Source organism: Corapipo altera, unplaced genomic scaffold, assembly GCF_003945725.1.
Source record: "Corapipo altera isolate COAL_440 unplaced genomic scaffold, ASM394572v1 2b, whole genome shotgun sequence".
NCBI classification, from domain to species: Eukaryota; Metazoa; Chordata; class Aves; order Passeriformes; family Pipridae; genus Corapipo; species Corapipo altera.
Window position 1 is genome coordinate 34,300,519 of NW_020884874.1, and position 23,736 is coordinate 34,324,254.

Genomic DNA, 23,736 nt, shown 5'->3' on the forward strand with positions numbered 1-23,736 from the left:
GGAGGGATTACAGTAGTATCAAGAAGAGATTAATTTCTAGTTATCTTGCAGCAGATAATACTAAACCATATTAATAATGGATATGATTTTACAACTAATAAAAACTTCTCCTTGAGGACTGTGGGATACAGATAACCAGTGTTTCAAAAACAGCTGTTACAGCAAACAAACATAAACAAGCCTGCATAATGGTAACTGTTGAAAACAGGGGATGTAGTCTTCTTTTGCGAGTGCATTTCTGCCACAAGAACAGAAGTCTCATGCCATTTTGAATCAGAACAAGACAAATCAAACTGAGGAAAAGGTGGGGGTGGAAGGAGGGTAGGCAGGGAGAGAAAGAACTTTGCTGCCCTTTAGGGTAGAGTCTCCCTACAGCAACAGATCACTACAGCACACACTGAACAGAAGCCATGCCTAACAGCAATGACTTGAATTGCAACAGCAGTGACCTTAATGAAAAGTATTCAAAAAGGCTGCATTAGTTATGACTCCCTCAGGCTTGTGTTTAAAACCATCCCAGTGAGGTAGCCACATGAGATTGTCAAATATGATGCTGGCATAAAAGCAAGAGGACATCCTGGGTCAAATCAACTAGGCCAGCATCTGCCTCAGAGGTGATCATACAACCTGCTTGGAGAAGCAGCATAACAAACAGGACAAACATAGAGAGATTTCTCTCTCTGCCTTTCTCCCCACAGCCTCTCCAGAACTTCCCAGCTTCTAATAATATGTGATGAATTGACCACCCAAAGCAGCAGAAGCTATGGCATACACTGATTTACTGAACGCACTGCTAAGCATTCTTACAGATGCACATTCATTTTAGGGACAGAACATCCCTTGTCACAAAACATATACACAGCTCTCCTGGTGGGGAAGTTAGTGAAACCTGGCATCTTTCAACACCAGGTGTGTGTGCAGATGTCAAAATTAAGTGGCCTGTGAAAAGGGAGGCCGTAAAAAGCAACAAGACTAGATACAGCAGTGTTCAAGAGCTGTTGTGCAATGAACTTTAGTACGTCTTTTGTGGTTGCCTCATGTTCATAAAAGACCATTTATCATCATAGGTGTGTATCATTACTGCTACTTATAGTTTAAAAACCCGTATCACCACTAATGGGAAAATAGATCCAAGCATTCAACTCTTATCAGATTTGCATTTCATAAATTTCAAATAAAAACTGCTAGCAAGTGAAAAATACGTATTACATTAAAATAAGTAATCATACCCAAACTTTTAAAGAACAAGAAAAGGGGCCTCATTATCCTCAAGTTAACATAGACACTCTTTAGCTTTGTCAGTTACATCAGCGGATACAAAATTATTCTAATGAGTATTAGTTAAGACTCCTTGAGAGTTCTGACTCACAATTATGATCTGAAAACTGAGAAAAAAACTCACTAGGAAATATATTGAGACAAACTGGGGTTTAAATGAGAAATTTAACTTGGAAAAATAAATAATCAAATATTATCTGCAAACAGGGAAAAAATTCTTTTTATTGGTAACATTTATTCTGTTCCACTTCTGTTTGCTTTTCCATAGTTCTATCAGCAGTGTCATAATCAAACTTTCCCATATACTTCTAAAGCAACATGAAAAGAAATGACCACTGACATTTGATTTGGAAGTTAAGTCAACTCCCTCAGAAAGCTGGATGGTGACATCCATAAAAAAAGACTGAAATTCCCACTGTAGACAAGACCTTTCTTCATATACTGTTCCAATATAATGAAAGGAGACATTTTAAAAATTAATTTACAAGCTACATTTAAGCTTTCTGCATAATACAATACAGGAGGGAAGGGCAAATGTTCGTGGTTTGGTTTGGTTTTTTGGTTGGTTTTAATTTTTTTCAAACAACTTCAAATTGTTTTTAAGCATTTCAGCTGTATCTCTTGTCTATGGTAGAAAGTGCTCCTGGATAATTCCAAATTGAAGTTGTTGCTTAATTAAAATGTTCCATGAAATAATTAAAAAAAAGCACTGCCACACAAGTCATTTACTCAGTTTACAATACTCTATCCTCCTACTGAGTTCCCCTCTAACAAATTTGGTGATGCATTCAATAGATATGTGTTAGTTTTAAAGGACATGATATGGACAACCTGTATGAAGAAATTCTTTTGGCTTACAGAAAATAAAGATTGGATGAAAGTTCGTGATTAAGAAAGTTTGTAGGCAAAATTAATTTCATCAAAACAGTTATATATTTAAACAGAGAGAGAAAAGTTCCACTTTATTTATGAAGTAGCAATAAAATTGATGTAGTTTAACTGAAGAAAAAATTTAGCAGTGAAACACTGAAGTCCAAAGAACCTGTTAAATGTATTATATGAACTCTTGGTACCTCAATAATGTTGACACTGTATGCATTCTGATGGAAGTTTAAAATACGCTTATCCCCAAACAAACATCGCCTCATTTCAAGGAAATATATATAAACACACAGACCCTTCCCCCCACAGTTCAGAACAGTACCCACACAGTACCATATAGTACTGTATGGTACTATACATACAGCACCATACAGTTCAGAACAGTGTTTAAGAAAATTATCTAAGATACAATGTTACAAAGAAACCGTGACTTTCAAACTGGGGCAAATTTCTAAGCAGAAAAGAGGAGATATAAACACAACATGACTGCAATTTTCTGTATTCTCCCTTATGACTTTTAGTTTTTAATGAAGTTAAAATATAATGTAGTTCTGTGACATTATGCAGCCCCTATTTTAGCAGCTGTATCAAACAATTATTCTAGGATGACAGAATGGCAATTCTTATTTGCTATTTTAAATTATTAAAAAAAGCTTTTGAACAGCTCCAAAATTGGTGGTGATGAATAATAAGTCTACTATATTCTGAGCACCTACGGTAATAGAAGAAAGTTAATTCAACACCACCAGTCAATTCATGAATGAATCAACAATATCTCAGCACTTGTCAGTATAGAATTTTTTTTCCACTCCTTGCGGAAAAGCTGCTTCTTCTGGCAGCTGAACAGTTAAGTGAACCAATGCAGCATGAGGTAGAAGAGAACATTTATATGGCTCTTCATATGTATTTGAAAGATTTAGTTAGCACAGAGCATTAGGCTGAAATATACAATGTAAAAGATGAAATCATAGCAGAAAAAGTCTCCGCATATAGGTGTTTGGGTTATTTAAAATAAGTGTACAGATGTTCATTATCATGCATGCTCATTCCAGCAGCACAAATCACAAAAATGAGAAATATCTACCTGTTCCTACGATCTCTCTACTGTTGGCACTTCAAATTCACTTTTTCTCTTCACTGCTGAAATACCGATGTTAGTCAAATATACTCCCTGGAGTTTACTCAGCACTCCACTAGCACAAAACTTTTCAAGGAGATTGTTTCCCTAGAAAGAGTGTTTTCAAAATAACAAATGTAACACTGCTTTATTCTATATGCATCCTAAGTAAGTAGAGACATACAAGTGAATGTCCCACCACATACTCTGCTGTCAGAGACTGATAAAAAGCTTGAAAGCAAAGCATGGAAAACAGATACAAAAGTCAGACATGCAGGCTGTCATTTCCCAAAAGCAAAGCACCAGGCTCCAAAGCACTTTTTCCTTACAAAGGAAGAGTATAGCAATTCCAGAAATGAGAGCTTGCTCTGTAAATTAAGAAAACTATGGCCAAAAAAATAAAGGGAAAACCATGCAAAGCTCTCAGCTAGTACTCAGTGCTATAAAACTAGCAAAAGAATGTCTCTGCTGGAATTTCTCTCATCACCTTGCCTGGCTTGGCTTTGCTACGGGAAGTGAAATCAAGTCCATGAAGCTTGGAAGGAGAATGAAGCAACTTATGAACCCCTGCAAAACTCAATAGCAGAAAAAAAAGAGCATCTTAAGAGAGAACATTTTCTTTTGTTAAAAACAGAAAAACACTCCAACTTACACTTTCTATTTACTGGCTACTAACTCTAACAATCTACCCAAGCAATACTTGCAGCTTTGTGTAGTTGTAGTATTATGTATTTTTCTGTATAAAAAACATTTTTTACACAAGTGAATCTTATAGCACATTTCAATCAAATGTTATTCATTGTAAATTATCTCTCTGATGGCCTAGATCCTCAGATGCAGAACATCTGTGTCACTCTTTTGATTTATGCAAACTGAAGATTGTAAGTATGTGAACATTTTCACTCCAGCTGCTGCACTGCCATTTCTGAAGTGGAAAATTATAGCATGTTCAGCCATCTCCTGAACTACTCACATCAGTAACTGAGAAACTTATTTCAAAATGAGCCCATAAAGAGAATTCAGAGAATAAACAATTCACATCGTTATGTGGATGAACAATCTAGACATCAATCCACATATTCCCTTTTGCACAATAAGAATTAGCTGCAAAGACAAGGAGGCAAAGGCATACAAGTTATCATGGGACAGTTCTGCCCAGGTTAGTCTGTAGGAAAAGATCTATCATCTTATTGTTAAGAAAGATAGGGATGCACTAATTACACTAATTATATAATATTAATTCCCTGATATTAGAAAACACCCATTCATCTGTTCCCATTGCTACACCCACAATACTGTTTTATTTAAGAGCAGTAATGAGGTTATGAAGCAAATACTCCCATCATCCACAAAAATTCATCCTGGTTTGGATCACCTAGCAATTTTGGTGCATGTATAGCATATTCCTTAAGAGGAAACTAACCTGTGATCTCTTCTCCAGACATAAAAACCCATGTTTCAATCCCACAGGGGAGCATAGGCATTTGAACAAGTGTCTAGTCATTTGGACCACTGAAGCTACTGATTTCCTTTAATACTTGCCTTGCACTGCATAAAAAGGGATATAAAACCAAAAGAGTCACCACTGCAAGACTTTGAACACAGTTTCTTTCAAAGATTTAGATGTAATAACCTATTATTAATAAGATAGGAGGACAGTGTCTTTTACATTGGTATCTGACATTAAGCCCAAAACTAAGAGCTGGTAAACAGTGCAACAACCACAAGGCCATTTTTCATGGACATCCTCTTAAGCTAATATGAATTAGACCTCTTTGTGCTCATTTTACCTTCTATCTGTAAGAGCTGATTAGATTCCTGGAAGTTTACTCAGCAAATATTTAATGTTATCGGTCATCATTAAGCAGATCAAACAGTTACATTAACCTCGTACATCAGGTCAGCACTTACTTGGAAAGCTTGTCATCAGCTCTGATTGTTAATACCTCAAACCCTTAACAATGTCTCTATACATCACAAGCCCAGGGTCAGAGAGTTAATGACACATATTATCCGCATTCTCAACCACACAGTTGAGAGAGAAGTATAGTAATGGAAAGTGATGGAGGGAGATAGTGTTCTAATAAGTGAAATTAAGGGTGAAGCAGACTATGGGAGAATCATAGAAGCTATTTAAGTGTGTCAGAACTATCATTGCTGAGATCTATAAGACACTGTATGTATACAAACATCAAAAATAAAGGGAAATAGGCAAGTTAGAGGTATGGGGAAGTGGGTGGAGAAGTAATCTTTGGAGTAGATTGAAAATGCTGTGATCATGTGTTTGGAGACATATTCTGACCCTCTGTTTTACCAGCAGCTGTTACTTTGGACATGAATAACCAAATTGATATGAATAGCTGGCCATAATTTTTCTGCTTCTAGGGATCATGTCCTGTAATAGTATCTCTGTAGGCCCTTCTGTATTTTTCACATGCGTTGCATTTTACATCCAGTTTTTTTAAGTCCTCCACCCCGCCTTACCATTTAATGCATAGGGTGACCATGGGAAAGTGGTAGGAATTCTTTGACTAAAAGTGAGGTTTAATCATTTAATAAAACAAAGTAAGAAAAGCTACGCACTTTCCACTGTCTTTCTTCCATATCATGCCACTTGCTTTTGATCTTTATTTTCTTCTCACACATTGCCATACATCAATAGGTCCCCAAAAATGGCCTATCTCAAAATGAATCATGAAACTTGAATCTTTTGTAAACAAAAAATATAGATCATCTCTGTTATAAATAAAAGAAAAAGTAGTTTTGAGGGCCACAACAGAAATAACCGATACACATCTAAGTGCAAGAAGGACATTCATTCTTAGTTTTTGAAACATGAAACAATACAGACTTAACAGCTCCTCTGCATTAAATCCTGTAAATCTGTGCAATGTGGTTTCTTGCTCTACATACTTCCCCTGCCACGGAACTCAGTCATTTATTAGAAAGAAGATCCTAAATCACTAGTTTCACATAAAAATGTGACCAAAAATCAGACTGTGATAAGTGCGTACCGCGCAATCATTTCTCCCCATACTACTGAACTCCAGTACAACAAACAGAACAGAACCAAAACAAAAACCCTTCACCACTGCTAATCAAAACTTGGAGCAGGGCTAGTTGTTTGCCAGGCAAATATCAACCATCACATACAGACGAAGAAAATCAGAAACTAAGCAAGACTTACCAAGTTAATATTACACTTTTGATAAGACTAAATAGACTAGTACTTTGAGTTTTGTTTTTTCCTTCTTCATTTGTACATTTGATTTAAGCTCTCTTGACAAGTCTAGAAAGGGCAGTGATTAATAGCCATGGCCTTTTCTGATAGATTACCTTCTACCAGAAAAAAAGGCCTTGAATCAGGTTATCTGGCAACCTGCATGAGTCACTGCAAATTATTCACAGACACAAGAATAATCTTTTTTTATAATTGCTACTCTCAAGTTTTCTAATAAGGTATCTTCTTGAGATTGATATCATATTTAGGTAGCAATTCCTTTTATCTGAATAAAAGCCTTTATTTTTAAGCACAAGGTTTATTTTCATCTAGTGTAATATTATAAAGCTCAAACAAGCAAAGGTCCAGAATGAGACCATGAGAACAACAGTGAAAAGACCATCTAAATAACAAAACAAAACAAAAAATCTAGGCAAGACTTTTGGAAGTTTCCATTACCAGTTGTTAGGGTTATCATGAACAATGCTGCATCAATTTGTTCTAGTATTAATGTTGGGGTTTTTTCCCCCCTCTCTAAAACCAGCTAAACCATCCAATGCCTGCTCTCACTGTTGATGAGGCATTCAGGTGGATTTAATAGCACACCATCTGTCTATTTGAACAAGTTGCAGTGGCAGTGCTGCTGCAGCTTAGAAGGAGCAGTTTGCATAGAGATCAGTGCTGCACAGAGTAAATAAAAGCTTATGAAGCTAAACTGTAAAAAAAAAAAAGGCCGATTTTCAATTAAATTGCTTAAAAAGCATGTAATATTTTAACTGTAAGGACACTTTCCCCATATCTACATCCCTTCATTTTTCAGTGTCATAGATTCAAGACTGCTCTGAAGTACATCTCCATCTTTTAAAAAACAACACTCTCTATTAAATCTAGAGACTGGTGAAGGAAGAATGACAGTCATGTAACAAGAAAGAACAACTTGTCTAGGCATAACTAAGACATCTTTTAATTCTTTACTCTAAGCTGAGGCTTTGGATTTTTCACCTTGTTTGTCTTGAGAAAGACTTGTAAGCGGCAGCACTGGAAAAGAGAATGAAAGGGATGAGAGGAAACCATGTTAGGTCAAGTGGTCCTTTGGTTAGACAGAATATTCTTCATCTCTGGTAGCTTTGGTAAAGAACATAAAGCCTGCATGTAACTTTTAAAGAGAGATGGTGCACATCCAGGTGTTAATTTGCTTTTACTCCAGCAACTCAGGAACCTTCCTATTTTCAATGTCTCCATTCTTGATTAAACACAACCTAAAATCCTGGGTCTTCAAATCTGGAAAAACATGTTTGTCTTCTTTGCACTATCAAATGTAAGATCCTTGAGAAAACCTAAGGTGAAGGACAAGAGGAAAGAGGACAATAGGGGCACTTCTAAATTTGAAGACACTCCTAGCTTGGTCAAAGAGAAGAAAATTATATGCAATGCAGTTTCTTAAAAGCGTTAGTGGGCTACAAGCAATGCTGCAAGGTTGAACATCATGCTTTTGACTACACTCCACATACCGATTTTGATGCCAAGCCAAGGGATTATCCACAATCACATAGATTAGTGAGGGCTTAAAAGGAATTAACAAATTTTATATGTTTTTGTAGTCATCCTTCATTCAATTCAGTTAATGTGAGACATTATCCCATCGCTGACCTCCAAGTAACTGCATACCACTATGGGTCACTTTCAGTTTACATTTCAGTTATTTGCAAAGGTGTATAAACGTTTTCATAGGCCAAAATCTGCTTTATTTGGAGAGTCTTCTCAAACAGGCAGACTCAGTTATTTTATCTTATCACACACTAAATTACTTTAATAACAGTTAACACAAAATACACTTCTTACCAAAACTATGTGGTATTTCAAATTTTGTAAGTCTCCGTCTAACAGCTTATAGTTTCTTGAGGACTATTTAATTCATCACAAGCACTCTTCCCACATCTATAACACTACTTTATCTTAAGTTAGAAGACATAGAGCATCTTTTGTTTTCCCCTTCACATGCCTTTCACTGAGAACATAAGAGGAAAATAAAAAGTCACTCATCTGTAAATACTGGTTCTCAAATCGGCTTGTAGGATTCCAAACCGAAGTTCTTAATTAAAAACATACTTATATAGATCCTTAGACAGTGACGCAGGCTGGGAGAGCTTGTAAAGCAATAGCAAGCAAAGGCATTAGCTTCCCTTCTCTGTTTGCATCCTGCCTGGTCATCTGCCCCTGAAAAAGGAGAGCACCTAGTCAGAAGGCTACAGGAATGCTCACCACCTAAGCCAGCTCCTTACAACAGCTTACAGATGCTCCCTCCTACCTTCCTTTTCATTCTTCCCAAAGTAGATACCCATTTCTAGTCACTCTGCTTTCTTTTCCCAGCTCAGTCCTCTGAATACTGTTGCTGAGGTCTTTCCCCCTTTTCCCCTACTACCATGTCTTTTTGAATGGACACCTGGGGTCAGTCACCTGTGTCTCTGATACTGCTTCTGCCTTGTTCTCACTGTCTTCTCCTACTCCTCTCCTCTTCCTCTGTAGCAGCCTTTAAATTAGTTTCTATAAACTCTAGCTGTTTCTGTGAGAAGCACTGTTGCCTAGCGAGCCTGAGTGGGGAGAGTTCTCCCTCTCACTCTGTTGGTACGCATGCAAGAAAGGCATTAGCCAGGATTGAGGAGTCCAGTTTGCTCAGCTGCATCAGGCCACAGTGCCCCAGGCTGCCATGGAAACAATGGACAAAACTAGAACTTGGGCGTATTTTATTCAGCAGGCTGTTTGCATTTTGCAACTTTTCTGTCCACGAAGCTGGTTGCTAATGCAGCCTTCCTAGCTTCAGAGCTGTTTGAGGGGAACATCTGTTATGCTCTTTCTACTTCTCTCCTAAAGATCAGCACCAAGCTGCAGAGCAGCTTTGATATCCTCATATATGCACACACACAGGACAGCAAGCAACTACTCTTTGTTACTGCTAGTATCGAATAACCAGTTGGATCAGATGTTAATTCAAGAACAAGAGATTACTTTTTTCCCCCAGCATATCAGAAACAGTATGCCACTTCAGACCAAGAACTCCATTTACCTCAATTAGAGGCTGAAACCAGCATGCGGGAGTCTAAAAGGAGAGCTGGTAAAACGCTTATGACAGGCTGCTGCTGCCAAGTCACATAAGGAACTTGCGTAAAGTTTTCACCAGTGGCTACGACTACATATTTGCTTTCAACTTTTCTCCATCACAGCTATAAGTTTCTCTTTAATCGACACTTTTCTTACTCTCATATTCAGATATTTTACAGTCGTTCTGTGTCATTCAATGAATAATGCAGTCTATTATCACCCCAAAAGCTGAAATATTGAGTGATAGCTTCTGACACAATTTGAGGTACAAGGAAATTATTGGACTTCCAGTGAAAATAAAGGCACTTCCAAAGTTCATTAAGGGGTTTTTTTTGTTGGTTTTGGTTTTTTGCTTGTTTTGGTTTGGGGTTTTTTTTGTCTGTGTGTCTTGTCTGTTTTGTTGTGTCCCGTCTCATGCCTCATCCCATGCCCCCTACCCCCGCTTCATGGTTTCTTCATCTATGGAGGGGAAGGTCGTTTTCATAAATAGATAATATCGCTCCAGTGCCCTAGAGTTGCTAGTTCTTTCCCAAATAAATGAAGATATTTACAGTTCCATCCTAGAAGGTAATCCAGACAAATCAATACTAGAGGTTGAATCCTCAGTGTACAATTCAACATATTCAGTATTGCTTATGAATAAAAGGGAACAAGATCCTATCAACATCCAGTCAAAAAACCACAATTATTTGCTTGCTGCATCAGCCTTTCACAGTAACACAGTACCAACACCTTGCAGCTAACTTCTAAGAGTTACAGCAAATGGGTAAGCTTAAACAAGAGCTTTATTTTAAAAATCTAGTTTCACTTCCCATTTTAGTAGCTTGAATGACTCATAACAACATGTTTATATTTTTATAATACAGAGGACATAAAACAGAATTTTAAACCAGTTTGGGATGAGAATAACGTTCATACAGAAGACTTTCTTTACGTAAGTCTGTCGCTTGGTTTGTAGAGTCTCATTTTAAACACTATCAAGCAATTGATTAAAAGCAGCAGAGAAACGATCACTTAGAAAAAACACGTTAAGATGTCTGTAGGTTTTGTGTCACTTTTTCAGAAGTGAGAAGTGTAGCACAGCATACTGGAGAAGGGAATAAATAATGTAGCACAGATAAAAAAAATAAAACACGTCAAGGTAAGTCAAAATTCTAAAGAAAGATGTAAGTAAAAAGTCACAGTAAATTCCATTGATTTTTCCTTTGCTATTTAAATACAGCACTCAGAAAAGGGGGGAGGAAAAATCATGTGGTATAATTAATTGTATGGCTCCTGCCAGTTTACTTCTCTGAAAGCAGGGCTGAGGAATAGCTAAATCCCAATATCTTTAAGCAAAGCAAGAAACTGCAATATAAACTTTTTGGTAAAAGAAAAGGAAATTAACCACAGTTCAAGCTAAAGACATGTATTGTAGTTTTTCGATAACATTTACACGTGTCTATTGGATTCTAGTATTGTAATGTAGAAAAGTATTGCCAATCCACTTCAAGACTTTCTTGTGAGACAGCTACTAAAGACATATTAAGATTTGCTTTTCCTTCAACACTGCCTACTTCCCTTTAAGTTTTAAAGATTACATAAACATCCCTGATTTCAGTACAATAATAAAAACAAAGCAAAAAACACACTTGTAAACTTCTGTCTCCTAATCTTAATGAGCAGCCCAGCCCACAGACTTTTCAGAAATAATTTTGAGCATGACCTCGTCTTAATTGAAAGAGGTTTCACTGTTTGCTCTGGGAACAGTACTACTGTCACCAACCTATGGGCAGAGCTGAAGGGAAATAATCTGCAGAAAAGAATTCCATTTCCGTTTGGCTACGAAGCTATTTTTCTTTAAAGGACATGTCATGGTGCACCTACTTCACTCTAATTGAAGGCTGAAACAGTGTAATCAAAACCAAAATTTATTTAAAGGGGGAGGGAGACTCACATTAAACAAAATATATGGTCTATGTTGCAAATCTCATTTAACTATCATCACGAATTTAGATCAGAAAGGGTGCATCCTGGATTAGAGGTAGCAAAATAAGTCTTACATTTCTTTCACACTGTCCACCCCAGCCTTGCCCTTTAGGGACTGTTTGCATGACGCAGTCTTCCCAAGGTAATCTACTGTTTGCCCTTGGGCCAAAGACCAATCCCATGACTTTCATACAGAGCATCACAGGAGATATAATGTGGACCTCACAGCCACATCTTATCATTCCTCACCTCTGCTGGTATCTTTTGGAAACAAGTACAGTCTTACAAATGTTGCACACAGTACCTTTTTAGAAAGTACCAACTCTAGTTTATATGGTAAGTTACAAATGCACTGTCAATAATTCCTACAGTTTTTGATGTAACATTACTCTGCTTGGTACAGGAAACCGGTTAGAAATGAAATGCAGGTATACCCATCAGAGAACTGTAAATGAAGATATATCTCAGAATTACATTTTTAGGTTAAATTAGGCAGCTCTTAGTTGATACAACTGCTAGTAAGAAATAGGTCAGTTATCTATACACCTGCACAACTAGAGTGTGAATTTTTTACTCTCTAGAAAAACATGGTGTATATGCTTATATTTCCCCTAAGACTCACCCAGTTTGGTAGCCTGCATTAAGCTTAAGACAGGTGAGAAAAACTCCAAGAAAAAAAAATAATGCCTGTATGATAACTGGAAACATACAGGAACCTACCTTCATTGCATGACTCATACCTTCCTTTATATAGTAACACCAGAAGTCATTGAAAAAAGATTCATGCCAAGATTGCTGCCTTTACTTCCTGAGAGTTTGAAAACTGAATACTTGCATGTTTTCCCCTTTTAAAAATAATTTCTGAAGGTCAGCAGTGACTGCTGAAAAGATGCTTCATCAACCTAGAAAACTTAAAAAAAGGTGGAACATGTCAGTGTTAATATCTACTGGTCCCAGTATGGCAAGGAAAAAAATACAGCTGCACATGTAGAAATATATATGGAATATACTGGCTGCAGGCATTTCATATCCATGTTCAAGGGGACTGGAAGACCACCCTAATTAAAGCAAAGAGGTAAAAGACAGATCACACAGACAAAAGAGGAAGAAAAATTAGCTTGGCCTGAATGACATTCAGAACATTGAAACAGCTAATAGCAGGAAGGATGACTTGTGCTTGTAGCAGAAGGTGCACAGCATGTGTGTTTTGCTGCTAGCAACAGTGCTGAATCCTGGATACAGACAAAACAAATGGGAAATCAATGCAAAGAATTCAGGATGTCAGAGGACAGGAGACAACTTGAACATTTAGCAAAGGAAGAAGCTAAAATCTCACTTATGTGAAGAAAAGGGAGTTCCATTTTTCGGAACTGTGTCCTTTGGGTGTAATCCAATTTATCTATCAATAGACTTGATAGAAAAATCTCCATACTCAGCCACTAGTTTTTCCTTAAGGGGAAAAAAATTAAAACACTGGTAGTTTGAGGTACCTTAGATTCAGCCTGGGAGTGATGCTTCTTCTTAAAGCAAAGTCAGAAAAACAATTTTTCCAAAATAGCCTACATCTAAAGACAAGCAAAAACGGGTGAAGTTTCACCCATCTTTGTAGGAAGGCTTTAGTACTGAAAGATTGCAAGAGAAAGTTGTTTGGACTTGATAGACACTTTTTGGCAAAATAGGAACCCTTCAAATCTCTGTTTGCTGCACATCAAAAGAGTAACTCTTCAGCAACAGCAATACATTCAAGAGTGAATCTTACAACATTCAGAGGACCTGACCTCCAATGTATGTCGGAGGATGCTGCTTACATTGTGTTCCCAAATTTTACTTAGGGAAGATACCTGAAAAAGTAAGTTGAGAAGGAAAAAACTTCAAAACAACAAAAAATACACTTTAACAGTTTTTCCCATAAATTTCATTTCATAAAAGCACAATCACCACAAGCTAAAAGTTAAGGATGTCATGGCCCAGGATGCAGAAATATTCAAACAAAATCTAATAGAAGAAAGCTAGCAATGGCATCCAAATACTCTCACTTGTGGCCTACTATCCTAATCCTTGTCTCTCATTTGGCTTTCCACAAACATTATTAAAAAAAAAAAAAGTAAAAAGTGAACTTAACATTGTTTTATTGCAAGACCAGCAATTACTCTACTGTTTGTACATTTCAAAATTTCTGGATGAGCCCAAAGGTACCAATGGTATCCAAGGCTCTGAGTTTTCTGATGTGCTGACAACTATTATGACCAACCATAATTACTGTTAAAAATTTCAACAGGAGTTACACTGGACTCGCAATTTGGTACAAGTAGCAATCCTGCTGCATCACAACTACAAGTACCATTTAAATAATATTGCATATAATAGATATAAAAATACCTGAAGGATTTTACTTTTGAAATTCTGTATGTTCACACTGTTTTCCTCCACACTGTATAAAGCTTACATCTAGTTACATGTATAATTAAATTTTAAGTGCAGGTGTGCAAGATGAATACGCTTGAATACCTTGTGGCAGTTAAGGTTCCTTCTCTTCTTCCCATTTCAGTCTTCCCCAGTTTATCCAACAAGCCCTGTGAATATCAGTATAGATGATGGTACAAATTCAGGTTCATTTCTGATGGGTGTACAGAACTAGGTATAACCTAAAAGATAGCTAAAGAAATACATGAACATTAAGAACAGAAAGAAAAAAAATTAAAGGCTCTGTAAGAATAGTTCTGTGGCTTGTAAAGTCTACTCAGGTGCAACATAAGGAGGCTAAAGTATTGAAGTGCTCACATATGTTGTATCAAGTACCATCAAACTCAGGAATGACTTACTGGCATGCCAGTAAAAGGAACAGAAAAGGATTGTTAAGTCATAGTCAGTGACAAGTCCAGTACTGCAGCTCTGAAGCTTTTGTGTAATAAAATTCATCATCTACAATCACCATTGCATTAGCACAGATACTGAAATCCTAAAGCTTAAAAAAAATAAATAATAATTAAAAAAAAATTAGCAGAGGATGTGGAAAAAGTAAAAAGGCTCAGAGACAATTGAGAACATCTATATTGTCCTGGTATTAATAGATCTGTAAGTTTACTTTACTTAATTATGCCATTAGAAGTTCATTGCTTTCTAAAATGGAGGAACATTCACTAAAAAGCACCAAGATAAAGAAAGCTACCAAGTATAAGAGACAAAACTTTGAAAAAAGTATGTTGGAAAGTTAGCTAAGAAATAGAACAGGAAGAAACTGAAGAGGAAAAAAGTACATTACTAACTGCTCTTCAAGATAGCTGCAAAGAAAATGGTGGTTCTGGAAAGAAATTAGCTTGCTCACACAAGATATTCATAATTGTTTCTGAAGCTGATGATTCATTTTCCCCTCTAAAACACACCATGAGCTTTGCAGTTCAACAAAGGGTAAACAACCTGAATGACAACAGTGCACAAAGCATTTACAGGTAGGTTCCCTGACACAAATTTCCATGCAGGGAAAAGTACATGTTTAGAGCCACTGAGCATCAAGCCTTTCGCGAGAATGCTCTGATTTTCAGAGCAAGAAACTAATATTTATCATCACAAGCTCTAGTTAAAAGAAAGCATACTAGGTGTGCAGAAAGTAAGAACTGACTAATGCCAACATGATGAACAGAGTGCTGCCAGAACTTATGAAGACGTGCACTCCTCTGAATGCATGAGAACATCTAAGCCAAAAAAAAAATGTCCCAAGAAAAATCACTCAATGGACCAGAAAGCTAAAAACCCTAAAAAAAAAATCACTTTCTGCCTCAGACTTCTCTCCCAGGGCTGTAGATTTCTCAGTCATTTGACCATGACTTTTCTACTAAGTTTCCAAGCTGTAATACATTTTGCTTTTTTGAGAGGAAGTACAAATGTAGTATACACATTGAGCTCACATAACAGGCTACAAAAAAAAAAATAAAATTAAGTGCAGGATAAATGGGAGGAAAGTACATCAATTATTTCATACTGACTTTGTCCCGAAAAAAGCTGTTGAGCTTTGCAGACAAATTCCACACCCCTGTGTCACATTTTCATGGCAATCACAGAAGCCCCACAGAATACGGTGACGACTCCAGTCTGAGTCAGTTTCCTGAATATCAAGCCTGAGTATTTCGTGATGCAAAGTTCTGCTCCTTCACCATGGTCATTTTAACTGCCTTCTCATCATGAATCCCCACTAGTTCTCAGTGAAATGTTTTGGAAGTGGACAGCATGCGACTACTCAGCAAAGGGAGAATTCAGGGTTACATCAAAAGCTAGGGCATGTACAGTGCACAGCCAAGTTACAGGAACAGCAGTGCTTAAAAGCATATGGAATGCTGTCACTTCTGGCCTTGGTATCCATGGAAGCTACTGCCCTTTACGCTATAGGTGCAGAACGAGGCCCAACGCACTGTAGACAAAAGATACCAGCTATGTCGAATTCTGTTCAGCACCTTTTGCAACAAACTGGGTCTCCAGATTGAAATACCCCATCAGTTATGGGGCAAAAGCTGCAATAACTGACCTGAACCTTACCACAGTTAGGAGTCACTAACAGAAATGAACCAAAAGAAGCTTCTCTTTACAGAAAGCCATACCACAAAAATCTTCAAAAAATACAGAAAGATATGGAGAAAGTAAACTTTGTATGAAAGCATGTCAGCTATTTTCCAGAGATGAAGTACAGCTGCACTTGACAAATGAACTGTGTCATGGGCACTAAGAAATCACATTTTCCCATTCTTCTTATACACCAGTATCAAGTAAACCTCAAAGAAGAACAGTTCTCACGCAGTATTTTCCTAAACTCTATGCTTTAATCTGATGCCATGCACAGGTATTTGGAAGATCCTTTCAGAAGGCAATTATAGCTCCCCACAGACTTAGGGGCATTTCCTTCCTTCTACTGTGTAGCTAAGCAGACAGAGGCAGTCACCCTTTTCAGACTGCTACCTCCTCATCTCTTGCAAATTTCTTCTACTTGAGATTCAAAGCATATTCATAGCAGTAAACACAGCATTGATTTAGCTTAAAAAAAACAAATAGACATCCATCTTCCTGTACCTCTGCCGTAAAAGTTAACTAGTCAGTGCCTCTAGGAGTGTGCAGAAGGCAGCAGAGTACAGTAAGGAGTCACCACTCAAGGAGCTCGCTTCTGAAACTCAGAAGATACTTGTTATTTAAAGGGTTTATGGCACTCTAGCATTTGCCCCAACACACAGACTACAGGGACATATTTGAAGCCCCGAGGTATTTCCCAAATGCCAGTGGTAAGATCCTGGAGCACAAAACACCTGCACTTGCCTAGAGCCAAAAGAAAAAGGTATTTCAGGTGAGGACTTTCATGAAGTAACAGTGAACTAGATGTAAGATCTCTTCAAGAGACACTGTACAATGTCACACATATTGATAAAGGAGAGAGAAATGTATAAGAAAACAAGGGGAAGAGAAAGGTATGATATACCATACATGTCCACCTGAATTTTAACTTCTGATTGCACATTTCAAGAAATTGCTGTACAGTACAAAAATCTGCAAAATACTAGAAAGCCTTATCTAAGAGAACCTGTATGTTTTCTGCACACTCAGCACCAGGCCCTCAGGCAGCAGTTATAGCAACTAGTCTTCAAGGATCTTACTATAGTTCTGTGCTCCAGGGAAGATGTCACCCATGTGCCAGAAAGACTTGGAGAGAACATTTCATATTATTCTGATACACATCCACATAAGACAAAGGTTAGCACATGTAAGTGACAGTACACATAATTGTCTTCTGTTGTTTTTTTTTTTTATTTGATCTTACAGCGGTTAAGGTTGTCAGGTAGTGGTCGGGTAGTCTTTCTCTTTATCTGCCAATTATTTAAACAAGATAACAAATTACAAGACATATTTAAGAGACATACTAGACTAGCAATAGCAAGGAAATTCACATCAATTTTACACAGGTTAATGTCAAAATCTCCATTCTGTTCTTCGGTCTCTATCAGTGCTTCTTGCCATCTTGGAGCCCCTGCCAGCTTCCTCTGGCAGACCCCATTCCACGGCCTTCCCAGTCCCACAAAAATGAGAGTTTGTTGGTGAAACATAAGCTGCAGGAGACAGATCAAGCAGTCCTTTTCCTCAGCCAGAGAGGCAAAAGCACTGTCCACTGAGAGCACACCCACATCCCCATACAGTGAGGTCCTGCTCTCCCCAGAAAAGAGCACTCCCAGGAAGGCAATGGTGTGTCATGGCTAGGGGAGATGCCCAGGAGAGCAGAGCAAGGCAGACAACAGGCTGGCAGCACAGCCCAAGCTGTACTGCAAGTAAGGAACATAGAAGAGTTGTGGCAGGCTGGAAACAGGGATCACTTGGTAGTATTTAGCAGCTTTAGGCTGTCTCCTTGGCCAAAACTGTACAACTTTTCTCAAAGCAGTACCAAGGTCTGTCTCAAGATAGATCAAAAGCTTATTGAAGTGTTAAGACAGTATTAGGCTCCGCATAAGCAATTTATAGGAGGTCAACAGGTATACCTAGGAGATAGAAATTTGTTGGCATTTCTACAGGTCCTCCTGCATCACTGTCAGGTTTTGGGTGGGGGTTATTTGTTTGTTTGTTTTACTTGTTTTTCTATTTGTTTGGGTTTTTTTAATTAGGGGGCAGAAGAAAGCCTGCTAGTAAGGAATCGTGGGTCAGCCCCATTCAGCCTTTGGACTCAGAAAATACATCAGATATTTTACTTCCTTGACTCATATCAGAAATTCACAGAGTTTTTCATATTACATATCAATGTGTTGCACATAACTACTGCTATTCCCTCCAAACCCCTCATTAGGGTCACTGCCTAAAAGCAACCTATTTTTCCTCTACTTCAAGCACAGAAATAAAAAGTTTCTTGTCCGTATGCTTCCCTGCTCTTTCTAGGCCTTAAAACAATTGCTATATCACGCATGGCTAATGACAAGCCGACACAACTCCACACAAGTTGCACTGATGCACATTCACTACATACAAATTCTCAAACTGGGCTTGATTTTCATTTGCTATCCAGTTACACAACCCATGGACAGCAGTAGTTGTCCCACTGGTAACTGGTGTGTGTAAGTAGACATTTTTGAGTTGTGCTCCCAGAATTGGGCATGGCCTTGCTCAAGTCACTCAACCTGAGGGCAGAGGATGGAGTGAAGATGGTGCTGAAGAACTGAATTGCATTCTCACTCAGTGCTGTGGCTCTTGCACCATCTCCACAAGCACCACCTCCTGTTGAATTTACCAACACATTCCCATCATAGAATTATGCTTCAGTTGCTTCTATTTCTACCAAATCAAGTCTATTCAGACTGGAGTTTTCCATGCCAGAAGACTGCCTCAGGCTCAATTCTTTTGCAAACTTTCAAGTTTGACTAGTTTAGCTATTTCTGAGAATAAGGTGAGAAGAAAAATACAAAATGTTGCTTAGCTCTAAAGCAAACCTTTTCTCACTTCCCTCAACTAAAGCACTCCTTTGCAACACTGACATCAATATAAAGGGTAGAAATATGTATAGGTCTTGTTGCATGAGAAAAGAACAAAATAGAAGTGTAAAGATTAGCTTCCATTGTAATTTTGAAAGTGAGCATCAAGCAATTTAAATTCAGGAGTATTTTATATTCAATCTTAATATTCCTTCTATATATGGATACAACTCTTTGGTTGTAACATGCAAAAGCCTTGTGCAGTGTTTTATACACAACTGAAAGGCAGTATAAACATATTATTTGTCTTTACATTAGTTCTACATATGTATATATACTATGATACACAAATATAGCCACACTAAACTCGGAATTTTCTTGCTTTCCTTTTAAAACTATTTGCCTTGACTTGAAGTTCCCTTTTTTGTGAGCAGTCTGCTTTGTTCTGTGTTGACACGAAAAACTGAACATGATACTTAAGCTACAAGTACTACACATCCAAAAGCATACTTGTCTTGTTAATGTCTTGGAAACTTTAGGAAACTATTATGCTTTAGAAAGCTCCCCCTGCAATCTTTCAAAATAAACTACCAGCAAAACACACAGTTGCATCTTCTGCCACTCAGTGCAGTAACAACATGGCAGCCAAAAAGCTCCAAGAGCCTTAATTACTGCCAGTGTCACAGAAACGAGTCCAAGACTTGTCTTCTGAAGGTGCAGTAGGCAAGTTTTTAAATGACCAGGAATATCACCTCTCATCAAGAGTGAGAGGAGGAGACTGCTCCTGCTTGCAACTTTTCCTTTTAAGCTCAACCAGAAATCATATCCAGGTTTTTCTTCTTTTCTCTCTCCAGAAAACAGCTGCTCCAAGTGTTAGTTTGACAGTCATTTCTCTCAATGCAATTACTTGCTTGAAGTGATCAGAGCTAAACATTATCTGTTCTGAGGTTGGCTCCAGCTAACAACTGAGGCAACCTGTACCTTCTCTGGACCAGATATAGGAAAAACCCTCCACACACACACATGCAAATACACCGCTATTAGTGGTTTATTTAGAAAATAAAGCATAAGAGAAACCCCACATACTCATTTGAAAGAGCTCTTCAAATTATTTCTCTTGCCTTTCACACTCTCCAACACATTTGGAAAGGACTATCTCCATCTTTCTCTAAAATTGTCCCAGTCACGGCAGAAGCAGACTATTTACCATATTAGGCACCTTAACACAGAGGCCCTGCAACAGTCACATAGTAATATGCAAATCAGTTAAAGACCACTAAAATTCCTCATGCTTCCAAGAGCTGACCCTGTACTGACCACTGTCATCATAAAGGACAGGAACTGTGACACTGAATATTACAGGAAGAGGGTGGAGATTATTTGAAAATCCTTCCATTATAAAGGGTTCAAGCCCCCCACCCAAACTGAACTGGCAGCATCACCAAAGATAGAGCAGCCCCTGAACTCAAGCTGGCTAGGTCCTTGGGAACACAAGAGAAAAGCACGCATATGACAAGCACGCAGTGTGCATGAAATACATTGTTTTAAAAAAAATCGCCATCACAGAAACGTGGTGGGATGACTCGCGTGACTGGAGTGTTGCCATGGATGGCTACACGCTCTTCAAAAAGAACAGGCAGGGTAAGAGAGGTGGAGGGGTGGCTTTATATGTTAGAGAGTCTCTTGACTCTGTTGAACTTGAGATCAGCAATGATAAGGTTGAGTGCCTGTGGACCAGAATCAGGGGGAAGACCAACAAGGCCGACATCATCATAGGTGTCTGTTACAGACCGCCCAACCAGGATGACGAAGGGGATGAAATATTCTACAAGCAGCTGGCAGATGTCTCGAAATCATCAGCCCTTGTCCTTGTGGGTGACTTTAACCTGCCAGATATCTGCTGGGAGCTCAATACTGCAGAGAAGAGGCAGTCTAGGAAATTCCTGGAGTGTATAGAGGACAATTTCCTCCATCAACTGGTAAATGAACCTACCAGGGGTAAGGCCCCGCTAGACCTGCTGTTTACAAACAGAGAGGGGCTGACGGGAGATGTAGTGGTTGGAGGCCACCTGGGAAATAGTGACCATGAAATAATAGAATTTTCAATACTCAGAGATTCTAGGAGAAACAACAATAAAACCTCTACGCTGGATTTCCGGAGGGCAGATTTTGACCTATTCAGAAGTCTAGTCCAGAGCATACCCTGGGAAACAACCCTTAAAAACAAGGGGGTCCAGGAGGGATGGACGTGCTTCAAGCAAGAAGTTTTGAGTGCACAGGAACAGGCCGTACCAGTGTGCCGAAAGGCAAGCCGGCGGGGAAGACAACCAGCTTGGTTAAACTGGGAGATTCTGAAGGAAATCAGGGATAAAAAGAGAACTTACCGACTGTGGAAGAAAGGGCTGGCTACTTACGAAGAATTCAGGAAGACAGCTAGATCATGCAGAAAGAAAATCAGGGATACAAAAGCGCAATTTGAAGTTAAATTAGCCACTTCTGTTAGGGATAACAAAAAGTCCTTCTATAAATACATTAATAACAAAAGGAGGAGCAAAGAAAACCTTCATTCTTTGAGGGACTTGGAGGGAAACATAGTTAATAGAGATGAGGAGAAGGCTGAGGTACTTAACACTTACTTTGCCTCAGTTTTTACCAGTAGGACAGGTGGCCCTCAAGGCAACCGGCCTCTGGAGCTGGTAGACAGAGATAGGAAACCAAATAGCCCCCTTGTATTCCAGGAGGAAATTGTTAGTGACTTACTGAGTCATCTGGATCCTCACAAGTCTATGGGACCAGATGGGATCCATCCTAGGGTAATGAGGGAGCTGGCAGAAGAGCTTGCCAAGCCGCTCTCCATCATCTTCCAACAATCCTGGCTCACTGGGGAGGTCCCATATGACTGGAAGTTGGTAAATATCACCCCAATCCATAAAAAAGGCTGCAAGGCTGACCCTGGTAACTACAGGCCTGTCAGCCTGACCTCGGTGCCTGGCAGAGTTATGGAGCAGATCATCCTGTGTGAAATCACACAGCAGCTACAGGATGGACAAGGGATCAGACCCAGCCAACATGGGTTTAGGAAGGGCAGATCCTGTTTGACCAACCTGATCTCCTTTTACGATCAGGTGACCCACCTGGTGGATAAGGGAAAGGCTGTGGATGTGGTCTATCTGGACTTCAGCAAAGCCTTTGACACTGTCTCCCATAGCATACTCCTGGAAAAGCTGGCAGCCCACGGCTTGGACAGGGGCACTCTGTGCTGGGTCAGGAACTGGCTCAAGGGCCGGGCCCAGAGAGTGCTGGTGAACGGAGCTGCATCCAATTGGCGACCGGTCACCAGTGGTGTTCCCCAGGGGTCAGTGCTGGGCCCAGTCCTTTTTAACATCTTTATCGATGATTTAGATGAGGGGATTGAGTCCATCATCAGCAAATTTGCTGATGACACCAAATTGGGAGGGAGTGTTGACCTGCCGGAAGGCAGGAGGGCTCTGCAGAGGGATCTGGATAGACTGGAGAGATGGGCTGACTCCAATGGAATGAAGTTCAACAAGGCCAAGTGCCGGGTCCTGCACTTTGGCCACAACAACCCCCTGCAGCGCTACAGGCTGGGCACAGAGTGGCTGGAGAGCAGCCAGGCGGAAAGGGACCTGGGGGTGCTGATCGACAGGAGGCTGAACATGAGCCAGCAGTGTGCCCAGGTGGCCAAGAAGGCCAATGGCATCCTGGCCTGCATCAAGAACAGTGTGGCCAGCAGGAGCAGGGAAGTGATCCTTCCCCTGTACTCTGCATTGGTGAGGCCACACCTGGAGTATTGTGTTCAGCTCTGGGCCCCTCAGTTCAGGAAGGATATTGAGGTGCTGGAGCGGGTCCAAAGAAGAGCAACGAGGCTGGTGAAGGGACTGGAGCACAAGTCCTATGAGGAGAGGCTGAGAGAGCTGGGGTTGTTCAGTCTGGAGAAGAGAAGGCTTAGAGGCGACCTCATCACTCTCTTCAGCTACCTGAAGGGAGGTTATAGCCAGGTGGGGGTTGGTCTCTTCTCCCAGGCAACCAACAATAGGACAAGGGGACATGGGCTCAAGCTCTGCCAGGGGAGGTTTAGGTTAGATGTTAGGAAGAAATTCTTTACAGAGAGGGTTATCAGGCATTGGAACGGCCTACCCAGAGAGGTGGTGGATTCACCATCCCTGGAGGTTTTTAAAAAGAGATTGGACGTGGCCCTTAGTGCCATGATATAGTAATTGGAGTTGGATCAGGGGTTGGACTTGATGATCTTGGAGGTCTTTTCCAACCCAATCTATTCTATGATTCTATGATTCTATGATTCTAAATACGAACGAACACCGTAAACATCATGAAGATCACAAAATACCTTGCTGATGTGTATGACTCTCCCATGTGCAAATGTACAGAAAGACATCTAAGAGGTCCACACTGTCAGATTCCTTTGGTGGTAGGTATCTTTTCATTCTGCTCCCCTTTGCATCAGTGACTCAGTCACATATTCCTTCAGGGCAGAAACTTCTATTGGTGGCAATGGTGAAAAGGCACAGACATTTATCACAAGCTACCACAGAGCAATATTCTGCCAATACTGCAGTCATCATCAAATTGTTTTTCACAATACTGAAAAAAATTAAAGATCCTCCCTTTTAATGCTACAAAGAACATATGCATTTCCATAAATCATACAAACAGTACTTACAGCACCAGATCCTTGTAAAGGAGTGCATCAGCTGAAGTCTTAA

The 23,736-nt window shown here is 39.3% G+C and overlaps 1 protein-coding gene across 6 annotated transcripts in view; it reads right to left on the reverse strand.

The window, feature by feature from the left end:
* Positions 1–23,736, reverse strand: part of RPS6KA2 (ribosomal protein S6 kinase A2) — a 292,913-nt gene that overhangs the window by 233,611 nt on the left and 35,566 nt on the right. For 2 of the 6 annotated variants that reach the window (XM_027631596.1, XM_027631584.1), the window contains exon 2: positions 14,073–14,137. The exons of 3 other annotated variants lie outside the window; for them this stretch is intronic. Coding sequence is in view for 1 of the 3 variants with exons in the window: in XM_027631577.1 (XP_027487378.1) it covers positions 23,361–23,408 (48 nt within the window). In the remaining 2 variants the exon portion in view is untranslated. Of the gene's footprint in view, positions 1–14,072; positions 14,138–23,360; positions 23,513–23,736 lie in introns of all 6 variants that reach the window. One more of the 6 variants, XM_027631577.1, reaches the window with a different exon arrangement.